This window comes from Balaenoptera musculus, chromosome 15 (assembly GCF_009873245.2).
Source record: "Balaenoptera musculus isolate JJ_BM4_2016_0621 chromosome 15, mBalMus1.pri.v3, whole genome shotgun sequence".
NCBI lineage: Eukaryota > Metazoa > Chordata > Mammalia > Artiodactyla > Balaenopteridae > Balaenoptera > Balaenoptera musculus.
This window is the reverse complement of record NC_045799.1, coordinates 48,770,684-48,792,759: the sequence shown is the minus strand read 5'-3', so window position 1 is coordinate 48,792,759 and position 22,076 is coordinate 48,770,684. Positions and strand designations below refer to the sequence as shown.

Genomic DNA, 22,076 nt, shown 5'->3' with positions numbered 1-22,076 from the left:
TTGACTCAGTTTTACACATATAGACATTCTTTTTTAAATATTCCTTTCCATTATGGTTTATCCCAAGAGATTGGATATAGTTTCCTGTGCTACACAGTAGGACCTTGTTGTTTATTCATTCTTTTTTTTTTTTTATTTTGCAATTAAAAAAATTTTTTTTTCTTTTTTTAAATTGATTTGTTTTTTGGCTGCTTTGGGTCTTCATTGCTGCACGCGGGCTTTCTCTAGTTGCGGCGAGCGGGGGCTACTCTTTGTTGCGGTGCATGGGTTTCTCATTGACGTGGCTTCTCTTGTTGCGGCGCACGGGCTCAGTAGTTGTGGCTCACAGGCTTAGTTGCTCCGTGGCATGTGGGATCCTCCCGGACCAGGGCTCGAACCCGTGTCCCCTGCATTGGCAGGTGGATTCTTAATCACTGTGCCACCGGAGAAGCCCCTGTTTATCAATTCTAAATGTAATAGTTTGCATCTACTAACCCCAAATTCCCAGTCCCTCCCTCTCCTACCCCCTCTCCCCCTTGTCAACCCCAAGTCTGATCTCTATGTCTATGTGTCTGTTTTTGTTTCGTAGATAGGTTCATTTGTGTCATATTTTAGATTCCACATATAAGTGATATCATGTGGTATTTGTCTTTCTCTGTCTGGCTTAGTTCACTTAGTATGATAATCTCTAGTTGCATCCATGTTGCTACAAGTGGCATTATTTTGTTCTTTTTTATGGCTGAGTAGTATTCCATTGTATACCACATGTTTATCCATTCATCTGTTGATGGACATCTAGGTTGTTTCCATGTTTTGGCAATTGTGAATAGTGCTGCTATGAACATAGGGGTACTTGTATGCTTTTGAATTACAGTTTTGTCTGGGTATATGCCCAGGAGAGGGATTGCTAGATCATATGGTTATTCTATTTTTAGTTTTCTGAGTAACCTGCATACTGTGTTCCATAGTGGCTGCAAGAACTTACATTCCCACCAACAGTATAGGAGGGTTCCCTTTTCTCCACACCCTCTCCAGGATTTGTTATTTGTAGACTTTTTAATGATGGCCATTCTGACTGCTGTGAGTTGCTACCACATTGTAGTTCTGATTTGCATTTCTCTAATAATTAGTGATGTAGAGCATCTTTTCATATGCCTACTGCCCATCTGTATGTCTTCTTTAGGTCTTCTGCCCATTTTTTAATTGGGTTTTTTGTTTTTTTGTTGTTGAGTTGTAGGAGCTGTTTATGTATTTTGGAGATTAGCCCTTGTTGTTCGCATCATTTGCAAATGTTTTCTCCCAGTCCATAGGTTGTCTTTTCGTTTTGTCTCATTTTGTTTTTTCTGGTTTCCTTTGCTGTGCAAAAGCTTGTAAGTTTGATTAGTTCCCATTTGTTTATTTTTGTTTTTATTTCTATTGCCTTGGGAGAATGACCTAAGAAAAAATTGGTATGATTTGTGTCAGAGAATGTTTTGCCTATGTTCTCTTCTAGGAGTTTTATTGTGTCTTGTCGTATATTTAGGTCTTTAAGCCATTTTGAGTTTATTTTTGTGCATGGTGTGAGGGCATGTTCTATCTTCATTGAATTTACGTGCAGCTAGGACTTCAATATATCTTTTAGGGGGACTAAGTCAACGCATAATAGTGGTAAACAAAATAATTCTGAGTAATACAGAAAAGAATAGTGTGATACGATCGACAGCATCATAGATTTCATAAACCAGTATTCTCAGCAACATAACAGTTTTGTATTTTGTGGTTTTTCTTCTCATGCTCACTTCAAGCCAAGACGTTCTGCACGCCCTTTGGAGTCAGCACTCTGGATTGCCCCCCTTTCTCCTGACCCCTCCCTGGCCCTGCACAGTCGGTGCTAATTAGCCGCTGTTTAATTATCAGCCCAGCAGGGAAGTGATCCCAGCCCTGATCCTTAGAGAGTTTTATGAAGTTATGCTGTCCCAGATACAGGAAGGTTGACTGTATTCCGTGCCTTAGGGAGAGACTGCGTGCTTTAGTGGAAAGTTCATGGCCTTTAGAACTGATCAACCTGGGTGACTGTTGTGTTTTCAGTTTTTGGACAATGGTCTCTGAACCTTCGTTTCCTCAGTTGTAACCATACCCACCCACAGTTCTGTTGAGAAGGCTAAATGTAGGGAAAGTACCTTGTTAACATAAGTTATAAAATAGTACGCCAATATGCAGGGGTGGTGTCTTCCTCACCCTAGTATCATCTGTATCTAGCACACTGTAGATGCACAAAAACTTTTGTTGACTGAAAAATTCTTGATTAAGGAGAGACACCAGGAGAGCAAAGGCAGTGGGTGTTGTTTGGGTAAAATCTGTGTTTGCACATGTGTCAAATTCAGGTTTAAAATTTGAACCAGAATTGTAGAATATCCTTCTGTTCATTTTTAATAAAATAATACCCAGTAACACACACACCTGCTTTCTTATATTTCTTATTTGTATAAATGTTTAGGTCAATGGGCCAACTTGGGGGAGAATTCTACTGAAGCTAGCTGTATGGTTTTTGTTTTTGTTTTTTGTTTCTTTTGAGAAGGCAGGAAGCTATGGTTAAGTTGTATGCATGTCATTCGTACTACATCTAAGTGGTAGTGAAAGGAATTGTCTGTGAAAGGTCACAATTCAGAGGAGGGAGAAAAGAGAATGAAAGTGGCCTTTTAGTTATAATGTGAGGGAGGATTATAAATGCTTGGAAATATTTCTTTGACATTAAGAGCTTTATCACACATAGAATTGTAACACTGAAATCTTCCCCAGAGGTCTTTAAAACTAGTTTATAACCTCATCTCTCAGCTCATGACAATTTCACTTATAATAGAAAAAAACCCAGATGACCAGTAAGAGGGAACTCATTGGGTAAGTTATGGTACATTCCTCTATGGAATATTCAGGTAGTCATTAAAAATTAAAGATGAGAGGGACTTCCCTGGCAGTCCAGTGGTTAAGTCTCTTCACTTCCACTGCAAGAAGTGCGGGTTCTACCCCTGTTCAGGGAACTAAGACCCCACAGGCTGCACGGCCAAAAAAGATAAAATAAAAGATGAGAGCTATGTAGCAACATATGAAAATTTCTATGATTAGATACTTAATGAAGAAAGGATACACAATTTTATCTATAGTATGATTACTATTATGTAAAAATTAGGTTAAAATGCAAGTTAGGGTTGGACAAGAACCAAAAAAATGGAAACAGCTGATGGCAGTACTTGGCATCATTGTGGGGGGGGGGTGCACTCTTCTCCAGTTTTTTGTGTGTAACAAGTGAAAATATGTGCCTTAAAGGTGTTCATCTCTCTTGGAATTGTAACTGTGATCTTCATTGAGGTCACGATTCAGAAAGCCCTCTGCAGTGTCTTAGGATTCCTGATTTTTAATAACATGAGGTGCAAAGTGGCAGACCCTTGAGTCACGCTTCGGTGCTTTTGAGTTGCAAGGAGGGCGCCGTCCAGGGAGCACAACATCCTAAAGCATCATTGGTTTCCATTAAAACCTAATTTATGGAATTAAAAATTAATTTTATGGAAATGAATTTAAACAGCCTTTCATTAGAATGCACTTGGTCTAACTGAGTTTGGAGTGGTGTTGTAATAGCCATTCCTCCACCGTTATTGGAAAAGATGGAATCTGAGATGAGTCTTCCTGTCCTTACACTGCTGGGAACAACTTGCGGAGGAGTTTTCCAACATGAGTCCAGTATAATGGGGACCCTTCAGGGGAAGTCAGGCAAGGCTCCCATCCGTGAGCAGAGCAGGTGAAGACTTGGTTGTGGGACTGAAATGGGAAGTTGCGAATTCAGGATGGACGGCCAGTTCCGGCTCCTTCTTTCCCAAGTTGCTTGAATACTTGCTTCCACAGTAACAGGAAGTTTTGAGGGGGCATGTTGTGGTTCTTTACAGGTTGAGAATATAGGGGATGGGGAATCTCCCCCCTACCACTCTTGAGTTCTTATGGCTGGACTAATAATACACGGAAATGAGACAGATGAACGGGAGAAAAAAGAAACACAATTTAATTCATGCACGTGCAGGTCTCATAGAAGCTTTTATACTTTTTAGACAAAGAAACAATAAATTTAGGAAAAATTGACAGGACGAAGAAATTCAGGTTTTGGGTGCCCGATTAGTGAAGAATCTAAATAGAATTGGGGCTTGAGGTAGTGAATTAAAGAAGTAAGAAGGTTTGTTTATACAGGCTCCTTGGCTTCGAATTCCCTGTCTCTGGTGATAGGGTGTCCTTCTACCTCCAGTTGCAGGGAGTGCACCTTTCATATAAGAGATTTATTTCCTGTTTCTAGGGACACAGGAAGGAGGGTCAGAATGTCCGTCTTGCATTGGCCATTTCTTAAGTAACTTTAATAAATAATCAATATGCCATTGAGGCACAATTTCGGGTGGCCCCCCAGGGCTCCAACAAGAGCTACATTTACTTCAACATTTTAAATGTTCTACATTAATGAATGCACACACACAGAAATGCATAGATAAGCATATATATATATATATATATATATATATATATAACATATATACATGGTGGCAGCTGTGAGACTACACCTTGTAGACCTGTGACCTCAGGGACCCTAGCTGCCATCCTCTGAAAGCTACCACTGTGTTGACCACAGGCCACACTTTCCACGGCTGCTCCAGCCGAGGATGGGAGATGCAAGCGTGCTGACGCAGTTCTACCCTGAGAGACTCAGGGTTCCTCCAGCAGCTGCCTCTGATTCCCAGCAGCCTTGCCAAACCTGCCTCAGACGATGGGGCAGTGGATGGGCAGTGGAGGACACTTTGGTTCCGCCTGTTCACTCTCTTCTTTATGGGGTCAAACTTGCATCACTTTCTTGTGTTTTCTCTCCTAACAAAATCCTTACACATTTAATCTCCTCTTGGCATCTGCTTCTCAGAAGGTACATGTATATACACACTCACATACATATATGAATAGATATATTTGAATCATAATTTATCTCCATTTGATGGACACTAGTTGAGTCCAGATTTGTGACATTATAAAAATAACCATCCATCCCATTTTTTCCAATTATTTTGCTCTTTCTTTCAGGGGGCAGGGGTTAACTCTGCCACAATGAATGTCTCTTGTTGGAATCCCCCTCAAAGAACTCACAGAGCAAATGCCATACCCACTACTTCTCTAGAAGTAGAATTTCTTGTAGAATTAGAGTTTTTCTGCAGATGAGCCCCGGGCCTTCCGGCGTCTGCATGTAGAGCAGGGAAGTGAGGAACTACCCTCCCATAGCCTCCCCCGCCTTCCAGGGCAGCAAGGAAAGGGAGGGTTATCGGCCACATCTGTGGTCCCTTTGTTCCTGACTTGGAGTCTTCTATTTTCCCTCATCCCATGTCAGTTTGTGGGTGCAAGCAACAGAAATTGATTCTGGGTCATGTGAACGAAAGTGAATCTGTTGGAAAGGGATGCGGAGCTCACAGTCTGTAGGAGGCTGATGGATTGGTCTTGGGGGAGCTCCAGGCTGGGCTGTGGGAACGATGGCCAGGATCTTTTATGGGGAGAGCCTGGTGAGTGAGCCTCTGAGATAAATAGCCTCCAAGGGTCCCTTCTGCCTTCACATCACTTTCCCAAGGTTCATATCCTAGAAGAGAGATACCCATTGAGGCACCTCTGAGGCAGAGAGAGGCTTCAGATTCTTTACAGGAGGCTGGTGCCTTGAATTTCACTCCCACCAACACAGAACCCAGTGGGCTTGAGGTAATCTCCCAAATGCACTGGGGAGTCCTGGCAGAAGGAGAAATGAATGTTCAGAAGCAAAATATAACTTTAAAAAATTAAAAGCACCCAGCACACACCCTTTTATCCATTTGCATAGTCCTTGAGTATGTAGATGCTCGGCCACAGCTATTGGATAATGAACTAGTTATTGCCCAAGTGAAAGAAAGGTTCCCGTTTGGGACAAAGCCCAGCTGTTGCCAGGAGCCTCCTAATTCAGCTCCTAAGTTTCATTTCCATCCAAGGGCTTAGGGTTCTGTCTGACTGTCCCCAAATGAAGTGTCATTATTGCAAGGACAGCATCAATTTATCTTCAAAGGTGCCTCACTTACCTTCTAGAACTTTGCTGTGGACTTGCTTGCTTGTCAGGCAGGTTTTTCTTGTTTTGTTTTTGGCTGATTCCCAAAATGGATGCTGGGTAGCCCTCCAGAAAAATAGTCTGTGCCAGTTCCACTGTTTCCCTCTATGAATCCACATTCCTTTCCTTAATAGAAGTGCTTCACTGTTTTATTTCACTAATGCCCCTACCGCCTTATCTCCCTTGAGAATACTTTTCTCCATCTCCTTCTTATTTTAAGGACGCTCACTTTGAGCCATCCCCAAGGCCTCTTTGTTGAGCGCAAGCAGAAGTAAATGATCTTGGAAAATAATCATAAAGTAAGAATGTGCATGAAATGAACTTGGTTTCTGCCGAGGAAAAAAAAAAAACAAAAACACATTATATACAAATAGAATTTGAATTTGCAGAAATGAAGTCCAGAAGAGGGGTGTTCAGGTAACATGCCAGTATTGTCATTCCAGGTAAAGAGGGCCTTGCAACAGGAAGGGTTCAACCGAAAAAAGCGAGGGTATAGAGACATCAACGAGATCTACATCAACATGAACGACCCTCTTTTTACGAAGCAGTGGTATCTGGTAAGCGTCTCGGTATCATTCCTAACGTTTCTCAGCTTGGAACTTCAGATAGAAGATGCGTTTCTATTTCCTCATTATTCTGTGGGATGTCACCTAACACCCCACTCGGTACTAGCTGATAGGTATTGACAGCACCCGACTCGGTGCTAGCGACTCAGTGCCCCCTCTGATAGGTATTGATTTTCTATCACCCTCCATGCATCTTGTCCTCTAATCTGCTTTGTTTCTGGAACGGCTTAAATAGCCATGACCTCCTAGGGTCAAAGCAACCACCAAGAGCTGATCAGATTCTCCCAGACCAGTGTATGAGTGAAGACTTGCAAAACCATGTGAAAGTCAAGTCAAAATTCTGGGAGGAGCAATCCGGGGGTCTCAATGGACAGAGGAACTGGAGGACATGGTGGAACCACAGGCATAAGAAAAAGAATCAGGTGACTTCACAAGGGACAAGCAAGAGAGCTCAGAGGCTAAAGTAACAAAAGTAGCATGTATTAGTGGTTCCTAAAATAATGGCAAGAAATCAGTTCACTGGGGCTTAATTGATGCAGGATTCAAGGCATGGAAACCCCGTCAGCCTGGTGAAGTGAATATTTTCTCACACACCAGCAGTCCTTCTTGACCTATTTGGGTGAGTTGGTTATGTTTAAAAGGGGCTCAGTGTCTCCAAACCAACCCAAACTGCAGGGCATATTGAAGGAAAAGGAGTGACTAATTTATAAATATTTATAATTTATAAACCGCCCATTGTAGGAATGCATCACAACTTCCCTCTTGGGGCTTCAGAGCTTGACTATGCTTTATGCTTTGGGGCATGGAATTCTACAAATCCAATCTGCATAACTGAATGAGCTTATGTGTATTAGGATCGGCTACATTTCTTGCAATAACAAACAATCCCCAAATCACAGTGGATTAACAGAATCAAAGCTTGTTTCTCACTCATGCTTCACATCCAATGCTTTGTAATCCCCAGGGACCCAAGCTCCATCTCAGCTGTATCCCAACCCCCGCTTTCATGGGCATCTCAACCAGGGGAAGGGGCAAATCACACTCTGGCTCTTAAAGCTCCTGCCTGGATGTGACAAATGGTTCACGAGCTCACATTCCAATGCCCCAAACCAGTCATGTGGTTCTAGCTTCCAAGGGGATGGAGGGGTGTCATCTTCGCATGTGCCTAGGAGGGGAAGAGCAGTCATTTTTATAAACAGCACTAATGACATTCACACAATGTTTCAGCAACACCGTAACAGCCAGTACAAGCTCTGACTTCGCTATTTTTTTTTATGATTTATCTTTGAGAAAATCTGCACAGGACAAAAAAGCATAAAAAGAGGGTAGTGAACATATTTGTATGGAATTTTTCTTTTTTTTCCTTTCTTTCTTTTTTGATTTTTTAGGGGGAAGGCATTTTTGTTTTTTGCATTAGAACATGCACCAAAGTTGAGCCAACTCTCTTGAATTCAGTTCAACAAATGTTTTTAAGCAAGACTTGCTGTGGTGGTACTGAAATTACAAAGATAAATAGAACATGCTCCCTCTTGTAAAGAATATTGTTATTTAGTGAGGAAATCACATTCAAATAAGAATAATCCGAGACAATATGCACTGAATTCTGAAAGTGAGGGATAAAAAAAGAGCTACAAGAGCGAGCATTTAATTCTAAATTGGGGAGGGTTTCTTGCAACGTTGGCTCTAAGGAGTTTAAAGATAATGATCTAGTCATAAGAGATAGGAAGATTGAAACTGTGTTTGCGTGTTTCCGTAAAACAGAAAACATCGATTTTGTGTATATCAGAAAATGGAGGGAGAAGACTAGAAGAGGTGGATGGGAAAACACCCCAAAGCATTGTTTCATGGACGATGTTGCCATTTATCTGGCCCTGGAATACCAGGTGGCTGAGGAATGTGGCAAGTAAACATTTATGCAGGTGCTTTACCACCTACACCAAACTAATAAGATTCTCTGCTTTGGAATTCCTGAACCAGATCAATACCGGGCAAGCTGATGGTACTCCTGGCCTTGACTTGAATGTGGCAGAAGCCTGGGAGCTGGGATACACAGGGAAAGGTGTTACCATTGGAATTATGGACGATGGTGAGTATTTCAAAGGCTGTACATCACCTGGAAGCAAGTGTGTCTTTGCACACCTTTGGAACACAAAAGATTCATTGTTTTGGAGATGCAAATTAGAGGCAGAACGGCCAGATGCTGGGCATGGTCGTCTATACTGTGTCAACATCCTCACATTTCTCCACATCAGTGGTCCTCAAGCTTGAGGATGCCCTTCACAAATATTTATCGAATTAATAAGTTAAAAAAATTTAAATGAACTAATGAAAGTTGACCATCATTGAACTGTAATTTCTTATTGGACCACTGCTTATACCTTACCTTAAAACAGCTTCTGTTTATATTTACCATCTATTTCTCTAGATCTACACTGTCCAGTGTGGTAGCCACTAGCAATATGTGGCTATTTACATTTAAGTTTAAATTAGTTAAAGCTAAATACAGTTAAAAATTCAATTCCTCGATCACATTCGTTTCATTTCAAGGTCTCAGTAACCACATGGGGCTAGTGGCAATTCAATTGAACTTCATTTCTAGCATCCCAGAAATTTCCATTAGTCAGTGTGGCTCTAGATCCCCGCAACAGCTTTTTAGTAACGGGATTGGGGTTTGGAGAATTTTGACTTTATTGCTACTTTCAGAATGAGTCCTTGTAAAGCAAACTGATGACATTTTATTATACATGCCCCCTGCAATATGTTATTCTATCCCACATGCCTGCCCAGCAAAGATTTAGCAGAGCTTTCTTTTTTATAGTTTGTGATATGAAAACCAATGGGTTTGATGAATTGCTGTTTTTCTAACTACACATGCCCTTGGCTCTGCCAAGACTCTGGAGCATCTCTGCCCTGCCGTCGTCCCGTCGGGGGTGTATACTTGCTCTTCGTTAGCTGTCTGGGTCCTGCGTAAAAGCTCCACTGTGCACTATTGGTCCAATTACATATAAAGTCTATACAGAGATGAAACAATGGAGCCTCTCTCTTCTCAAGATCCTCAAAGAACACTATGTTCTCTACAGCAAGCCTTTGAAGCAGGATTGATGGGAAAACAAGGAGAGCCAGCGTGCTTAAAATCAGCACTGTCTTTGTGTGGGCTCATTAAATATTAACATAAAAACAATGCGCAGTGTTTTCTGAGGTGTGAGGTGTTTTGAAATGGATGTAAAAGCTTTCTCCAGGGGCCAGGGCTCTCACAAGAAGAAAGGCGCTCTCACGAGTGTGTGTGTGTGTGTGTGTGCGCGCGCGCGCGTGTGCCAATGTGGAGAGCTTACCTGCTTCTCCTTCCTAATGCTTTGGCTTAGAAACCACCGTGGATGAGGCCAGTTCACCCAGGAGAAACATGCATGTAGGTTTCGGGGAAACCTGCCTGGGATACATTGTAATCACCATTTCATCACACAGATGTGGGGGACAAGAGAAGCACCCTTAAAAGTGGCCACAGACAGGCACGGTGCTCTCACAGAACCCCCAACAGCCCCCGAGATGCCCGTTTCAGGATTCTTTAACTCCAGACCCCTTGACTGACCATTCTTCGTCCCTTCTGAAGAGAGCTAAGGAGAGGATGTTACCTGCCTCTGGTCCACATTTCCTGGCCCGAGAAGCCGAGCCCGTTACAAAGTCTCAGCAGAATTTCCTATTTGATGTTATTTCTCCTGCTGATTTAGTGGCCTTTGAGATTCAAAAAAAAAGTGAACTCTCTGCCCCTCAATTGTATTCCTAACTTCTCCATTGTTTTGGTCGTCCACTGCTGCAGAACAAACCACCCCAAAACTGAGTGGCTTAAAGCAACCACCCTGTTGCTAACTCTCACCATTCTGTGGGTTGCCCAGGCTCAGAGGGACAGTTTGGCTCTTGGTCTCTCTGGCGTCTCTCATACAGTTGGGGTAAGAAGGCAGCTGCGGCCAGTGTCAACTGGAGTCTCAACTGGGTGCTAAAACGGCTCGACCTCCCTCCAGCTCCACGTGGTCTCCCCAGCAGGGTGGCTGGATTTCTTACGGCTGGCTCGGGGCTCCCAAGAACAGGCATCCTAAGAGACAAGAAGCAGGAACTGCCAGCGCTCTCAAAGGCTGAACCTGGAATGGGCACGCATTGCTTTGCCCCTTCCACGGGGTAAACAGTCTGAGAGCCAGATTCCAGGGGAGGAGAAATATCAATAGATCCTGCCTCCTGGTGTGGAGAGAGACAAAGGATTTGTGGCTATGTTGAAATCGGCATATACTCGTCCAGTAGGATAACTGAAGAAAAGAAGATGACTAAGCCGTTCTCCAAACCCACTGTTGAACAGCAAGATGAGCGCAGCTGGGGCAAGAGCGGCCACGGCAAGGGCAAGTCCAGACGCACAGCCTCTCACCATGTGGTGGGGTCTTTGCCTAAACAGCCACAGACGGGAAGCAGAGATGATGAGCTGGGAGCATCAGAGCTGCATCTTCTCTCTCAGCTGCCTGCACACGTGGATGGTGTGGAATCGTTCCCCAGATAGTCTCTCAGCAAGACATCACCCCAAAACAAGGTCAAAGACACACACGGATGCTGACCCTGAGACCTAAGAGCAAAATTAATGTCATATTTTACAAGCCTGCCTTGTGTGGGAAATAATTGGTGATCTGCGTGTGGAAGGTTCGATTTGTGGACAAGCACAGTTTTAATACCCGTTCACCCCTCTCCGGTTGCCCAGCTCAAAAACTCAGCCGTCATCCCCTCTGCTAGATCCAATGACTTGATAGATGCTCACTGCTTTCATGTAGGTGCTTTCGTTAGGTGCAACCCAATGTGACTGCTATACCCTACATACCTCTGGGAAAGAACCTCCATGGCTAACTGTTGCCAAAAGGGCAGAAAGAATTTCTTAAGGGTCTGCTCTGACATTCTGGGCACGTTGATGTCAGCAAGGACCCTGCTTAATGATGACGATTCATCCCTTTTGTTGTGATGGAATTGTTTGGTGTTGGGAACTTAACCTGGTAAGTAGGATGTGGCCGTAATGAGACTCAGTGATAGACAGGAGTCACCCAGCCCCAGGACGGGTGCTGGCTATCGAGGTCAAAGATGGTCAGCGAAGGCATGAGTCAAGGCCTTTAGCTGATGGAGCCAAGGACGTAAGATTGAAGGCCAGTGAGGCAGGGTCAGAGAGAGATTTCCAGCTGAAGTAAAAATAAAAACTAGCATTTCGTGAGTACTATGTGCTAGGCTCCACTTAACATTTTGGAAACAGTCATAATTATTCTCTAAGGTTTGTGTTATTATTATCAACATTTTGCAGATGAAGAAATTAAGGTTCAGGGAGAGGAGAAATTGCCCAAACTAATCTTCACCACCATCTTCAGTGCTTGAAACATACCCTGTGGCTCTGCCTCCCTGGTGAGACTTTGTGATGGGGCCTCATCCTTATAAGCAGAGGTACAAGTTTCAGGGCCAGACAGTCACCCACAGCCTTCCAGGAGATTTAGAACTCTGTCATATGCTGGAAAGCGGTGTTTTCTCTCCTACCTTGGGCTCTGCAGGTCCCAGAAGGTCCAGCAGGGTGTCTGTTCCCGTTATTATTGCTGTGTAACAAGTGACTCCAATACTTAGCAGCTTAAAGTAACTATCTTGCTCATAATATTTGTGGCACAGGAATTCAGGAAGTCTGGACAGTTCTCACTTGAGGTCTCTCATGCAGTTGAGGTCAGGCGTTGTCTGGGTGGGGGGCATCTGAAGGCTAGAGTGGGCTGGGCGTCCAAGACGGCTCACTCCCATGGCCAGTGGTTGACTTTGGCTGCTGGAGCTCAGCTGAGGTTGTCAGAGCACCTGCAATTGGGCTCCTTGCATGGCAACTGGCTGCCTCAGAGTAAACGAACGTCCAAAAGCAACAGGGGGAAGATGCCTGGCCTTTTCTCACCTAGACTTGGAAGTCACACAGTGGTGTTCCACTATATCCTATTGGTAGAAGCAACTCAGCCCACTCAGATTGAAGAGGAGGGAATAGACCGACCTCCAATGGGAGGCTCACATTGTCACATTGTAGAAGACCATATGGATGGGAGATATTGGACCACCATCTTTGAAAAATCCAATCCATCCACTGAGGCTACTCCTCATCAAAATATAAGTCATTCAGTGTGGTGCAAGGGCTAGCTCTCTTGGGACAATGGAAGGAACTGGGTTTAGGACCAGAGTCCAGAGATGTTATACATCTCAACTGAACTATTAGCATTATAACTAAGAATATGTACATGGAGCTCACTAATTCCCTGAGGTCTCCAGAACTGCCAGCGATTCCTGAGAATATGGACTGTTGTAGATTAGACTTTCAAACTAATGACAGGATACTAATGGTTTATGAACAAAAATATAACCAAGTATTTGTCATTTGTGTGCATTATGATTGTCTGGTGATGAGTCAGTGCCCCCTGTAGACTGTGAGGCTTAGATGGTTGTACAGCTCAGGTTCTGTGTCTAAATTGTGTTTTTCCAGGACCTACGTAGCACCTGGCTTTCATTACTGAAAATAAACCAGTGAGTGAAAATAAGAGTGAATACATTAATAATACAAGAACTGAAAAATAAACAAACTGATTAAGAAGATGTATTCAGTGACTTCCACCTTCAAAGATAATCAAATATACAAAAATATTGAAATACTATTTAATTGCCAGGTTATTATTTTCATGCTTAGTTCATTATTATTTTTTCTGAGTCATGTCTGTCATCCTTAATCTATCAATAATATTTTCTTCCTCAGACCAAAGTCTGTATCTGTTCTAACTTCACATTCAGTCTTCCACTTAACCTAATTAAAGATCCTTTATTTTAATTAGGCTAAATTTATCTTATTTTCATTCTGATTTCCTTCTGGTTTCAAATTACCTCTTTGCTTTAATATTTTCCCATCACAGAGAAGAGACTACTGCCTCTTAGAAAATTCCTTTCCTAAATAATTTGCACTATCAGAACTTGAGGCCATGTTTTAAAAACTGACTCCCTGTTAAGAAAAAAAGTATTCTCTGTATCTTTTAAACTCATCTGTATGTTGTAAAATGTTTTGCCTAATAATGAGTTCAAAAAATGTAACCAATTTCCACAAACATATAGGACAATTTAATTTCAACACAACACTCTAAAACCAAGTAGATTTTTCAAATATTTCTGCTCATCTGCACCATCCACAGAACCCTAATAATGTGGTAGATGAAGGTACTAATGAGGATGCAAGAAACGTAATTTATTAAGTGTTTACTGCAAGCTAAACACTTTCAATGAACTGGCTCCAACCTCGAAAACTGCTTTGCAAGGTAGACAATATTCCCATTTCAAAGATGAGGAAGCTGAGGCTCAGAGAAGCTATGTGGCCAAAGCCACACAAATATTACAGTGTCTGAGCCTGGACAGAACTGATCTGTTGGTCTCGTAGCCTGTGCTTGTCCCCAACTCCACCCCACAGCCTACACTGACCATCTCTGAATCAGGGTCCAGAGCAAAGGTGTGAAACTTTTACAATATTAGCCTTTAAATCTCCTGACCACTGTCCTCCTGCAGCTTTGGGGAGGGGAGAGGAGGATGGTGGGGGGGGAAGGGCCTGGCTATAGTCTCACAAGCAGCCTGAGGACAGCAATTGCTTCCGATGTCAAAACATCAAAACATCAGCAGAACAGTGACTCCCAGTCCAGAAATTACTTGTGTAACCAGGAAAAACAAAGGAAAACTTCCTTTTAGAAATATACATTTGGATACAAGTTCTTTTTCACAGGACAAAGCTGCAGTGTGGCCTGGCCTTGGTGTGCATGCAGTGAAGATGGCCACTATGATAGGGACTTAATGACGCTTCTGGCTTTCAAATATTGCAACCCAATAGAGTTACGAATGCCACTGGAATAATCGGACCACCCTGTTCTCACCCCTACCAGGTTGAGAAGAAAGCAAGCACAGAGAGGCCAAGCACCCTGCCTGAAGTCACACAGCCAGTTGGCAGCGTGGTTGTGATTAAAACTCGAGTCTTTGACTCCAAAATCTACACTCATAACCATGATGCTAGGTAGTACAGGAAACCAGCCGATTTCTGAGAGGGCTGGATTCTCTGTTGTCACTGCTGCAATGATTATATGGCTCTGCAGACCTGGATGAGAGCTTTGCAATTTGCCCTTTGAAGTTTCACAGTGCTTTCTGAGATCCACGTGTTAATGGAACCCAGCAGTGCTCATGGACCAAAATTCTACCATTGCAACAACTCTTGGACAGCAAGACAGGCCACATCCAGGAGAAAGGGCAGGACTCCTGCTGGGAGGCTCCCTGGAAAGCCTTCTGCGGAGACAAGAACCAGCTCCCACCCAGGACACCTCGTGGGAAATCACTTGCCCTTTGCCTAATGGCTTTTCTCGCCGAGCCGTGTTCCTCTGGTTTCTGGGCCAGGCAACGCGCTCCTAATCCATTGCTGTCTGGGCTCTGTTAAATAATAATCGCTCTTCCTCCCCAGAACCGGTTTCATTTCAGAAGAAATGCCAGTTGATGCTTTAGAAATGTCAGGATTTCCACAAATCTCTCTTAGATCAGTTCTCTGTTGAGCCATCCGTCTTAGGGTCACTAAGCTGGCGTTTATGTCAGAAGTGTTATCCTGGGGCCTCAAGCTCTAACTGGCTTCCCTCCTCTGACACATCTGGTGGCCGCTGGCTCTCCACGTGGGCGGGGCAGCACCCTTCCCCGGGGATGGAAACTCGAAGCTGGGGCCCAGCGCTAATCCCCCCACACACATCTCCTGGTGCCAGCACATAAGGGGCGCGCCTTCTCGAGCAGCTTTCCTGAGGATACGTGGCAGGTATTAACCTATTGTTCCTGTACTATTGTCTTTTCACAGGGATCGACTATCTCCACCCGGACCTGGCCTCAAACTATGTAAGTGCAAGCTGCCCTGTGTGGGGAAACGCGTGTGTCCTAAGTGTTCTGGTGCCCCTCAGAGTGGGAACTCACACAGACGCACACACATGCCTGCATGCACATAGGCCATGCACACTGGCACACAGGCACACCTGCACTTGCATGCACCCCAGACTGCCCGTCTTATAAGAGCCACAGCTCAGGCCAAAGACAGACGAGGTATGGGGCCTGGCGGCAGGCAGGGGTGAGTGACTTCACCAGAAGAAAAGAAGGAAACTTGAGATCTGAAAGAACAAAGTGCCGAGAAAAAAGGTACAGGGAGCGGGAAGAGAGAGCCTTGGCAAGTTTTAAAATCAACTCCAGCTGAGGATGTTGAATGGTGGGTGGGAATGAGCCATTTGGGTTCTTGCTGGATAAAACCGATGGCAAAAGCCAAAAAGAGCAGCAACTCACATTGCACCCGTAGCTTTGTGAAATCAAGCATGCCGCCTTCTTCTTATTTTGGGGCTGATGAGCGCTCCACACTGACTTTCCCCACAACTCTGAGTATAGCATTTAGTATCCCTTGACAAATAACAAATATTAACAGGGAATCACAGTAAATGCTATTGGGCTGGAACCCCATGCTCTGACTTTTGACCCAGCAAGTCACCTGCTGATTTCCTGATAAAATCTCCAAACCCTTTAAACATTAAGCGATGGCTTTATTTTAACCCCAGGGAGTATACGATTCAAGCATTGGGGTAGTCACTTAAAATTACCCAAACTATTATTAAGTTACACTTCTCCTGTAACTTCCAGAGCTAAGTATTTTTTTAAATGTTATTTATTTGCTGAAAAGACTCATATTTAGGAGAACATGAATTTAAATAGAGGAAAGTTGGTTAACAAGCAGAAGTGTTTGGGGATCAAAATTCCGGGTCATTCTTCCTGGAAGGTGTGAGTGTCCACATTGCAAGAAGAGAAGGGAGATTTTCCATGTGTGTAGTGGACTGGGAATCGGGAAACAAAGCACCAGTGTGCTGGGTTTCTATTTCCTGCATGGGTCTTATAAACCTGGGAGAGTATACACTGGGCGTGGTCCAACCAACGTGCCTCCAGAGAGAAATGACAGAAATCAATCCAAAGCTCTACTCCCCGAGATGAGAATCCACTCTGGCAGATAAGGCAGTGAAGAGCCACCTAGGAGTTGCAGATTCTGCCTCAACGACCATCTGCAGAGTCTAAGGACAGCATTCTCTCCTCCCCTCTGACCCCCTGCCCCACTGCTGGCACACGGAGCTGGCTGTTCCTTTGCTTCCTTAGAGGCACTGCCCCACACAGGGGCTTGTCTGTCCCCTCCAAAGCCCTGCCTTTCCCAGCCTCCCCAGTAACTGCAGGACCTTGGAGAATTCTCCAATGGGGAGGTTGAGAGATGCATGTGCCTCATTTTCTCCAAGGTTCTGATACCCAGAGGCCCTTCCTCATGGAGAAATGGCAGGAACAACAGCCTGGAGGGGGGCAGGTTTGGCCTCAGGGCTGCCGTGCACACGAGGCATTTCCAGTCTCCTTCCCAGCTGAGCTGCGGCTGCACAGGGTTCCCACCATCCCCCAGACCAGCGCCTCTTGGGGAAGCCAAATGAGGGTCTGCTCACTTTTGCAAACCAGCGTTGCTCCTCTTACAGCTTCTAAGACTTCAAGGTGGGGTGGCTGCCAGTCAGGATGGAAGGTGGGCAGCGCACGACCTCCCTCCTTCGAAGGCCACTTACACGGAGACTGACCTGGGCATCCCTGGCCAGCCCAGGTGTTTCCGTGACAGCTGCCCCTGACACCAGTCACCGGATTAAAAAGAGATAGTAATTCAAGTGGGAGAAAAATCCTCTGGGGCTCTGATGAACTGCAGGTACGATGCCAGTCGACAGTGTGATTCATCTGCCAGAAACTCTAATCTGAAATTGGAAAGGGAAAGATACCCATTGAGAGGTGCCAGCTTCACCCAATTCTGCAATATCAGAACATACTTGAAAACCCTATGGGTTCTTTGAGTGTGGTTTTCTGCTTTCCTTTTTTCCCCCTTTGTTTCTTTCCAAAAAACTTTTTTCTAATTAAAAAAATATCCAGGAGGGAGGGGATATGTGTATACATATAGCTGATTCACTTTGCTGTACAGCAGAAACCAACACAACATTGTAAAGCAATTATACTCCAATAGAAACAAAATAAAATACAATAAGTCACTGCTGACCAAAGTAAAAAAAATAAATAAATAAATACCTGTCCTCTATAGAAAATGTAGAAAAACATAAAACATATTCAAAACTAGCTATATCACCATTCTTAATACTTTAACATATTTTGGACTTCATTTCTCTGTATATATTTTTAATAAAATTGGGCTCTTGTTGCATATACAGTACCCCCCTTCCATGTGATACATCATGAACATTTTTATATTATTAAATAATCTTCAAAACATGATTATAAGGGCTATATAGTATTGCCTCATGCGGTAATTTACTTAAACTTTCCAATCCCCAATTCTTGGACAACTAGGTTGCTTCCAATGGGAGTCTCACTCTTAGAGGGAGTGTGACAGACAGTGACAAGGGTGGTAGAGGTCTCCAAACCACAACATGCTTAGGAGAGTGGAAAGAACTGGAAAAAACACAACTTAAGAAGCACATTAAATATGTTTTCAAATATTTCCAGTTCTCCATGATAGATGAGGCATTCAACTTGTTCAGTAATTTCTCCCATGAAAATTCGCACCAACGTGTGACCATTGCAGGAGGAGGATTTTAGTTCAGTTAAAGGAAGAACTATCTAATGATTAAGGAATAAATAAAAAGAATTAGCTCTCCCAGGAAGTAATGGGTTCTCCTTATCTGAAAATGTTTATGAGGAGAGTTGATGGCCTTTTGGCGGGGATGTTGAGGAGATGACTTAAACTAGATGACACCTAAGAATTGACCAGAAAATGTGAGCTCTGGACAAAACTGCACAATTTGACAACTTCCATCCAAAGGAAGGTCCGAGTCTTCAGCAATTATCAAAACCCTTGGAACTTTACAAACCAATTGTATCTAATTACACATGGCTTTGAAAATGTCCTACGTCTTTGGTATAGGTGAGAAAACTGAACGCCCAAATAGCTCATCCTTAATTCCTCAGCAGAGAACCTGAACCAGCTAGTTTTCGCCAGTCACAGCTCTCCCTCACTCTGTGAAGGGCTGAGAGTGACAACTTTGAAGCTACTAACCAGATTTATCTTCTTTATTTTTAATTAAAATTTTTACACTATAATTAACAGAATGAGCATGGCAAGTGGAGTAGACCTGCCCAGGAGGGCAATGAAATCAGTGGATGGTGATATACTAGAAAATTGTCTGAGCAAAGGATTAACAGGCAGCTTCACACCTTGTTAGGTGACTTAATGGCTTGAATGTGAGAGCGAGCCCCGTGCCCTTCCAGTGGAATGCACCTTGGGGAGGTCTGTGTTTGGGTTCCCGCAGAATCAGACCTGGGACAAGGGTTTGAGGGCAACTAGTTTATTTGGGAGGAAGGTCCGAGGAAGGGAGAGCGACATGGGGAAGGGAAGGCAGCCAGTAAGGGGTGCATTTCAAACAAGTCACTATGGTGAGTGGCTGGAATCCCACTGGGGCATCTGTGAGATGACGCAGAAGATGTGCACCAGAGTTATCCCACTGGATGGGATACCCGGGAAGCTGGGGTATTTATATAGCAACTCCCATCAGTCGTTGGTTGAGGGTTGGTCACGGGGGATGTTAACATCCCAGCTACTCCTATGTTCCCACTGTCTTGGGAAACGCCCTCGGCAAACAGAAGTGGGTACAGGCAGCTGGAGCCCACCAAGGACGCAGAGATGACAGAAAGAGGCATAAGGCTGGGTCCAGGCAACGTCTGCCAGAGGGAGGATGCCTTGGAAATATATTAAAGATTAAAATAAACAGAAATGTGCTCAGTGAGAAGTAAAAACCGTATCAGAGGTTCTTAGACAAATATGACAAAAACTTCTTCAGAATCAAACCAGGCAAAATGTTTCCCGAAACAGAATAATTTTCAAAGCTTGTTTATTCTGTATATTAAAAGAAAAGACTCAAAGTAGGCTGGTCATCCAGTGTTCTTTCTATTTAAACTGAGAATTTTAATCCTCTGAAAGCTGTAAATCAATATATAAATATAAGTCATTAGTGTTCATTTAATTCAACAATTCTACCCTGTATCTGTTGAGTGTTAGGAACAAAGGATAATAATGGCCACTTTTATTGTTATTCTATCATTCTATGATTGAATTTAATCTGAGGAACTCAGTCTCACTGGTAAATGCTCACTATTCCAAATAAATACATTCACCTCTCTTCATCTCAATAGTAATAACATGAAATGAGTCTTGGCCAAGACCCTATTTTAGACCAACTTGAAACTGGGATTCCTTTACCCCGTCCTCTCTGGATATTTGCTCCAGCTCAGTCAGATGGCTGTGCATTGGGCCTGCTATGGCCGAGCCCTGGAGGAAGAGAAACCAGACACAGGTGTTCTCCAGAGGAGCCTGAGGTCAGTAAGGACACAGGTGTGGGGCGTGGCTTGCAGGTGAGGGGTGGGCAGGCAGGGAGGTGGCCGTCTTGGTGCTGTGTGGCCCCCATGCAGCAATGATCACGGGCCCATGTTCACGGTACAGGTCCAAGCCTGGGGTCCTTTCAGGCCTGCAGAATAGAGGGAGACTTCTATTCAAGAACATGCAAGTGTGGGTGAGGCGGCAGCTTTCAGAGCATGGGGGCGGCTGAAGCCGAGCATCTCCTGCTTTGCTCCAAAAGCAGGAGCCTTTGAGGTGCTTTGCTGCTGGAGCTAAGGAGGTGAAGAGATGGCTACTGGTTCTGTAAAATCCAGAGAGAGCCTTCCCACGGGGGTGAGGGTTTTCTCAGAGGCGAGTAGCTTACCTAGGAGGAGACCCCAGCAAGCACGAGCCGCCTCTCCTGGCCTGCCCGCCATACACGCAGAGTAGGGTCAGGCAGGGTGGCCTTGCTGACCCTTGGAAAGCGGTGAAACCTGAAACTCAGTGAAACCTGAGTGTGACTCCCGGCTGCCTGAGTCTAAGATGTGCAACCTTAGACTCACCTATTAAACCTCTTTGAACTTTAATCTCCTCGTTTGTGAAATGGGCCAAAAAGAGTATCAGGTGTGTTGTGGGGTATCGCTGAGATACTGTGTGTACAGCACCTGGCAGATAATAGATGCTCAATAAAAATCCATTTCCTTCTCAAAAGAGTTGAGATGACACGAAGGCAGCCTGTCCCAATGGAGAAGCAGGGACACGCCTCCAGAAAGCGGTGCAATTACTCGGGGCACGCCCAGCAAGCTCAGCATTATCAAAAGAGAAAAAAGGACACCTCCAGACTAAGCGTAAGACTGTGAGACTAGGAAAAGCAGAGGGCAAAGGTGGAGGTTACCAAAGTCAATCTCAAAGATCTCTTTGAAAAATAAAAGATTGATCTGAAAAAGAGCAGCCAAGCAAACAGAAGGAACAGGGAGAGAGAACCAACTGCCTGCAGCCAGGATAGAAGGAAGGAGGAGGCCCAGAGAGAGAATTTCTGATCTGTTTTTCTCCGTCACAGACCTTTGAACTAAAACGATATTCACGGATATTCATCCCCTAGGTGGGTGAGGAATTGTACAACAGTAACTTTTCCAAATGAGGTTTTCTCCAGGCTGGAGAAACGACCTCTCCTGACGCCTAAGTGGTCACAGTGCGGAGCCCAGGCTTCTGCCCTGACGCAGGGTCCTGGCCCTTCTCACTCTCGGGCCTCCACCTATTAGCTTGGAAACTGTGGGTCACCCTCTGAGCAGCTCCAAGATCCTGCGCTGAGAATCGGTGCAGGTTCACGTGCTCTTCCTGCAGTTTTTCCACAAATTCTTGAACGCAGCAAATGCGGAAGGTTGCCTGACTCCGCTCCCCAGCCTTCTCTCAGCTTCTGCTATGGGGTTCCACAGAACCTCCCCCTAAAGAGTGAAGTGTATTTCCCAGCCCTTGACTTTGGGCTGGGCCTTGTGACTTTTCTAAAGCAATAGAATAATACAGAAGTGTCAGTGGGCCAGGTCAGAGGCCGTAAGCGGCCTTGTGGGGTCCTGCGCTCCTTCCTAGGCTTCTACCATCACCATTAGAAGAGCAAGCCTGGGCTGGCCCTCAGGGGCCTGGGGGGGCGATGACAGGCTTATGGGGAAGTGCTCCCCCAGCTGCCAAAGCCTAGAGCGCGGCCACCCGCGGCCACCTACAGAACGGCAGGAAGAAGCTGAGCAGCCTAGTCGAGCCCCCCAAAATCAGCTGAACCCCAGGCAACCCCCAGCAGCAAGCAGGCACCGCCAAGATCCGCAGAGCTGCCCACCTGCGCCCAGCCTAGGTCACCTCACTCCTGGCCGAACTGCAGACTCATGAGTGATACACACGCTTGCTGTTACACGGCGCTGACACATCATGATGGTTTTGATGCGGCAACTGTTACAGTCACCCA

At 44.6% G+C, this 22,076-nt stretch overlaps 1 protein-coding gene across 1 annotated transcript in view; it reads left to right on the top strand.

Moving 5' to 3' along the window:
• PCSK2 (proprotein convertase subtilisin/kexin type 2) overlaps positions 1-22,076 on the top strand; it is a 215,008-nt gene that overhangs the window by 108,535 nt on the left and 84,397 nt on the right. The window contains exons 3-5 of the mRNA XM_036827204.1: positions 6,541-6,654; positions 8,641-8,749; positions 15,551-15,588. Coding sequence (XP_036683099.1) covers positions 6,541-6,654; positions 8,641-8,749; positions 15,551-15,588 — 261 coding nt within the window. The remainder of the gene's footprint in view (positions 1-6,540; positions 6,655-8,640; positions 8,750-15,550; positions 15,589-22,076) is intronic.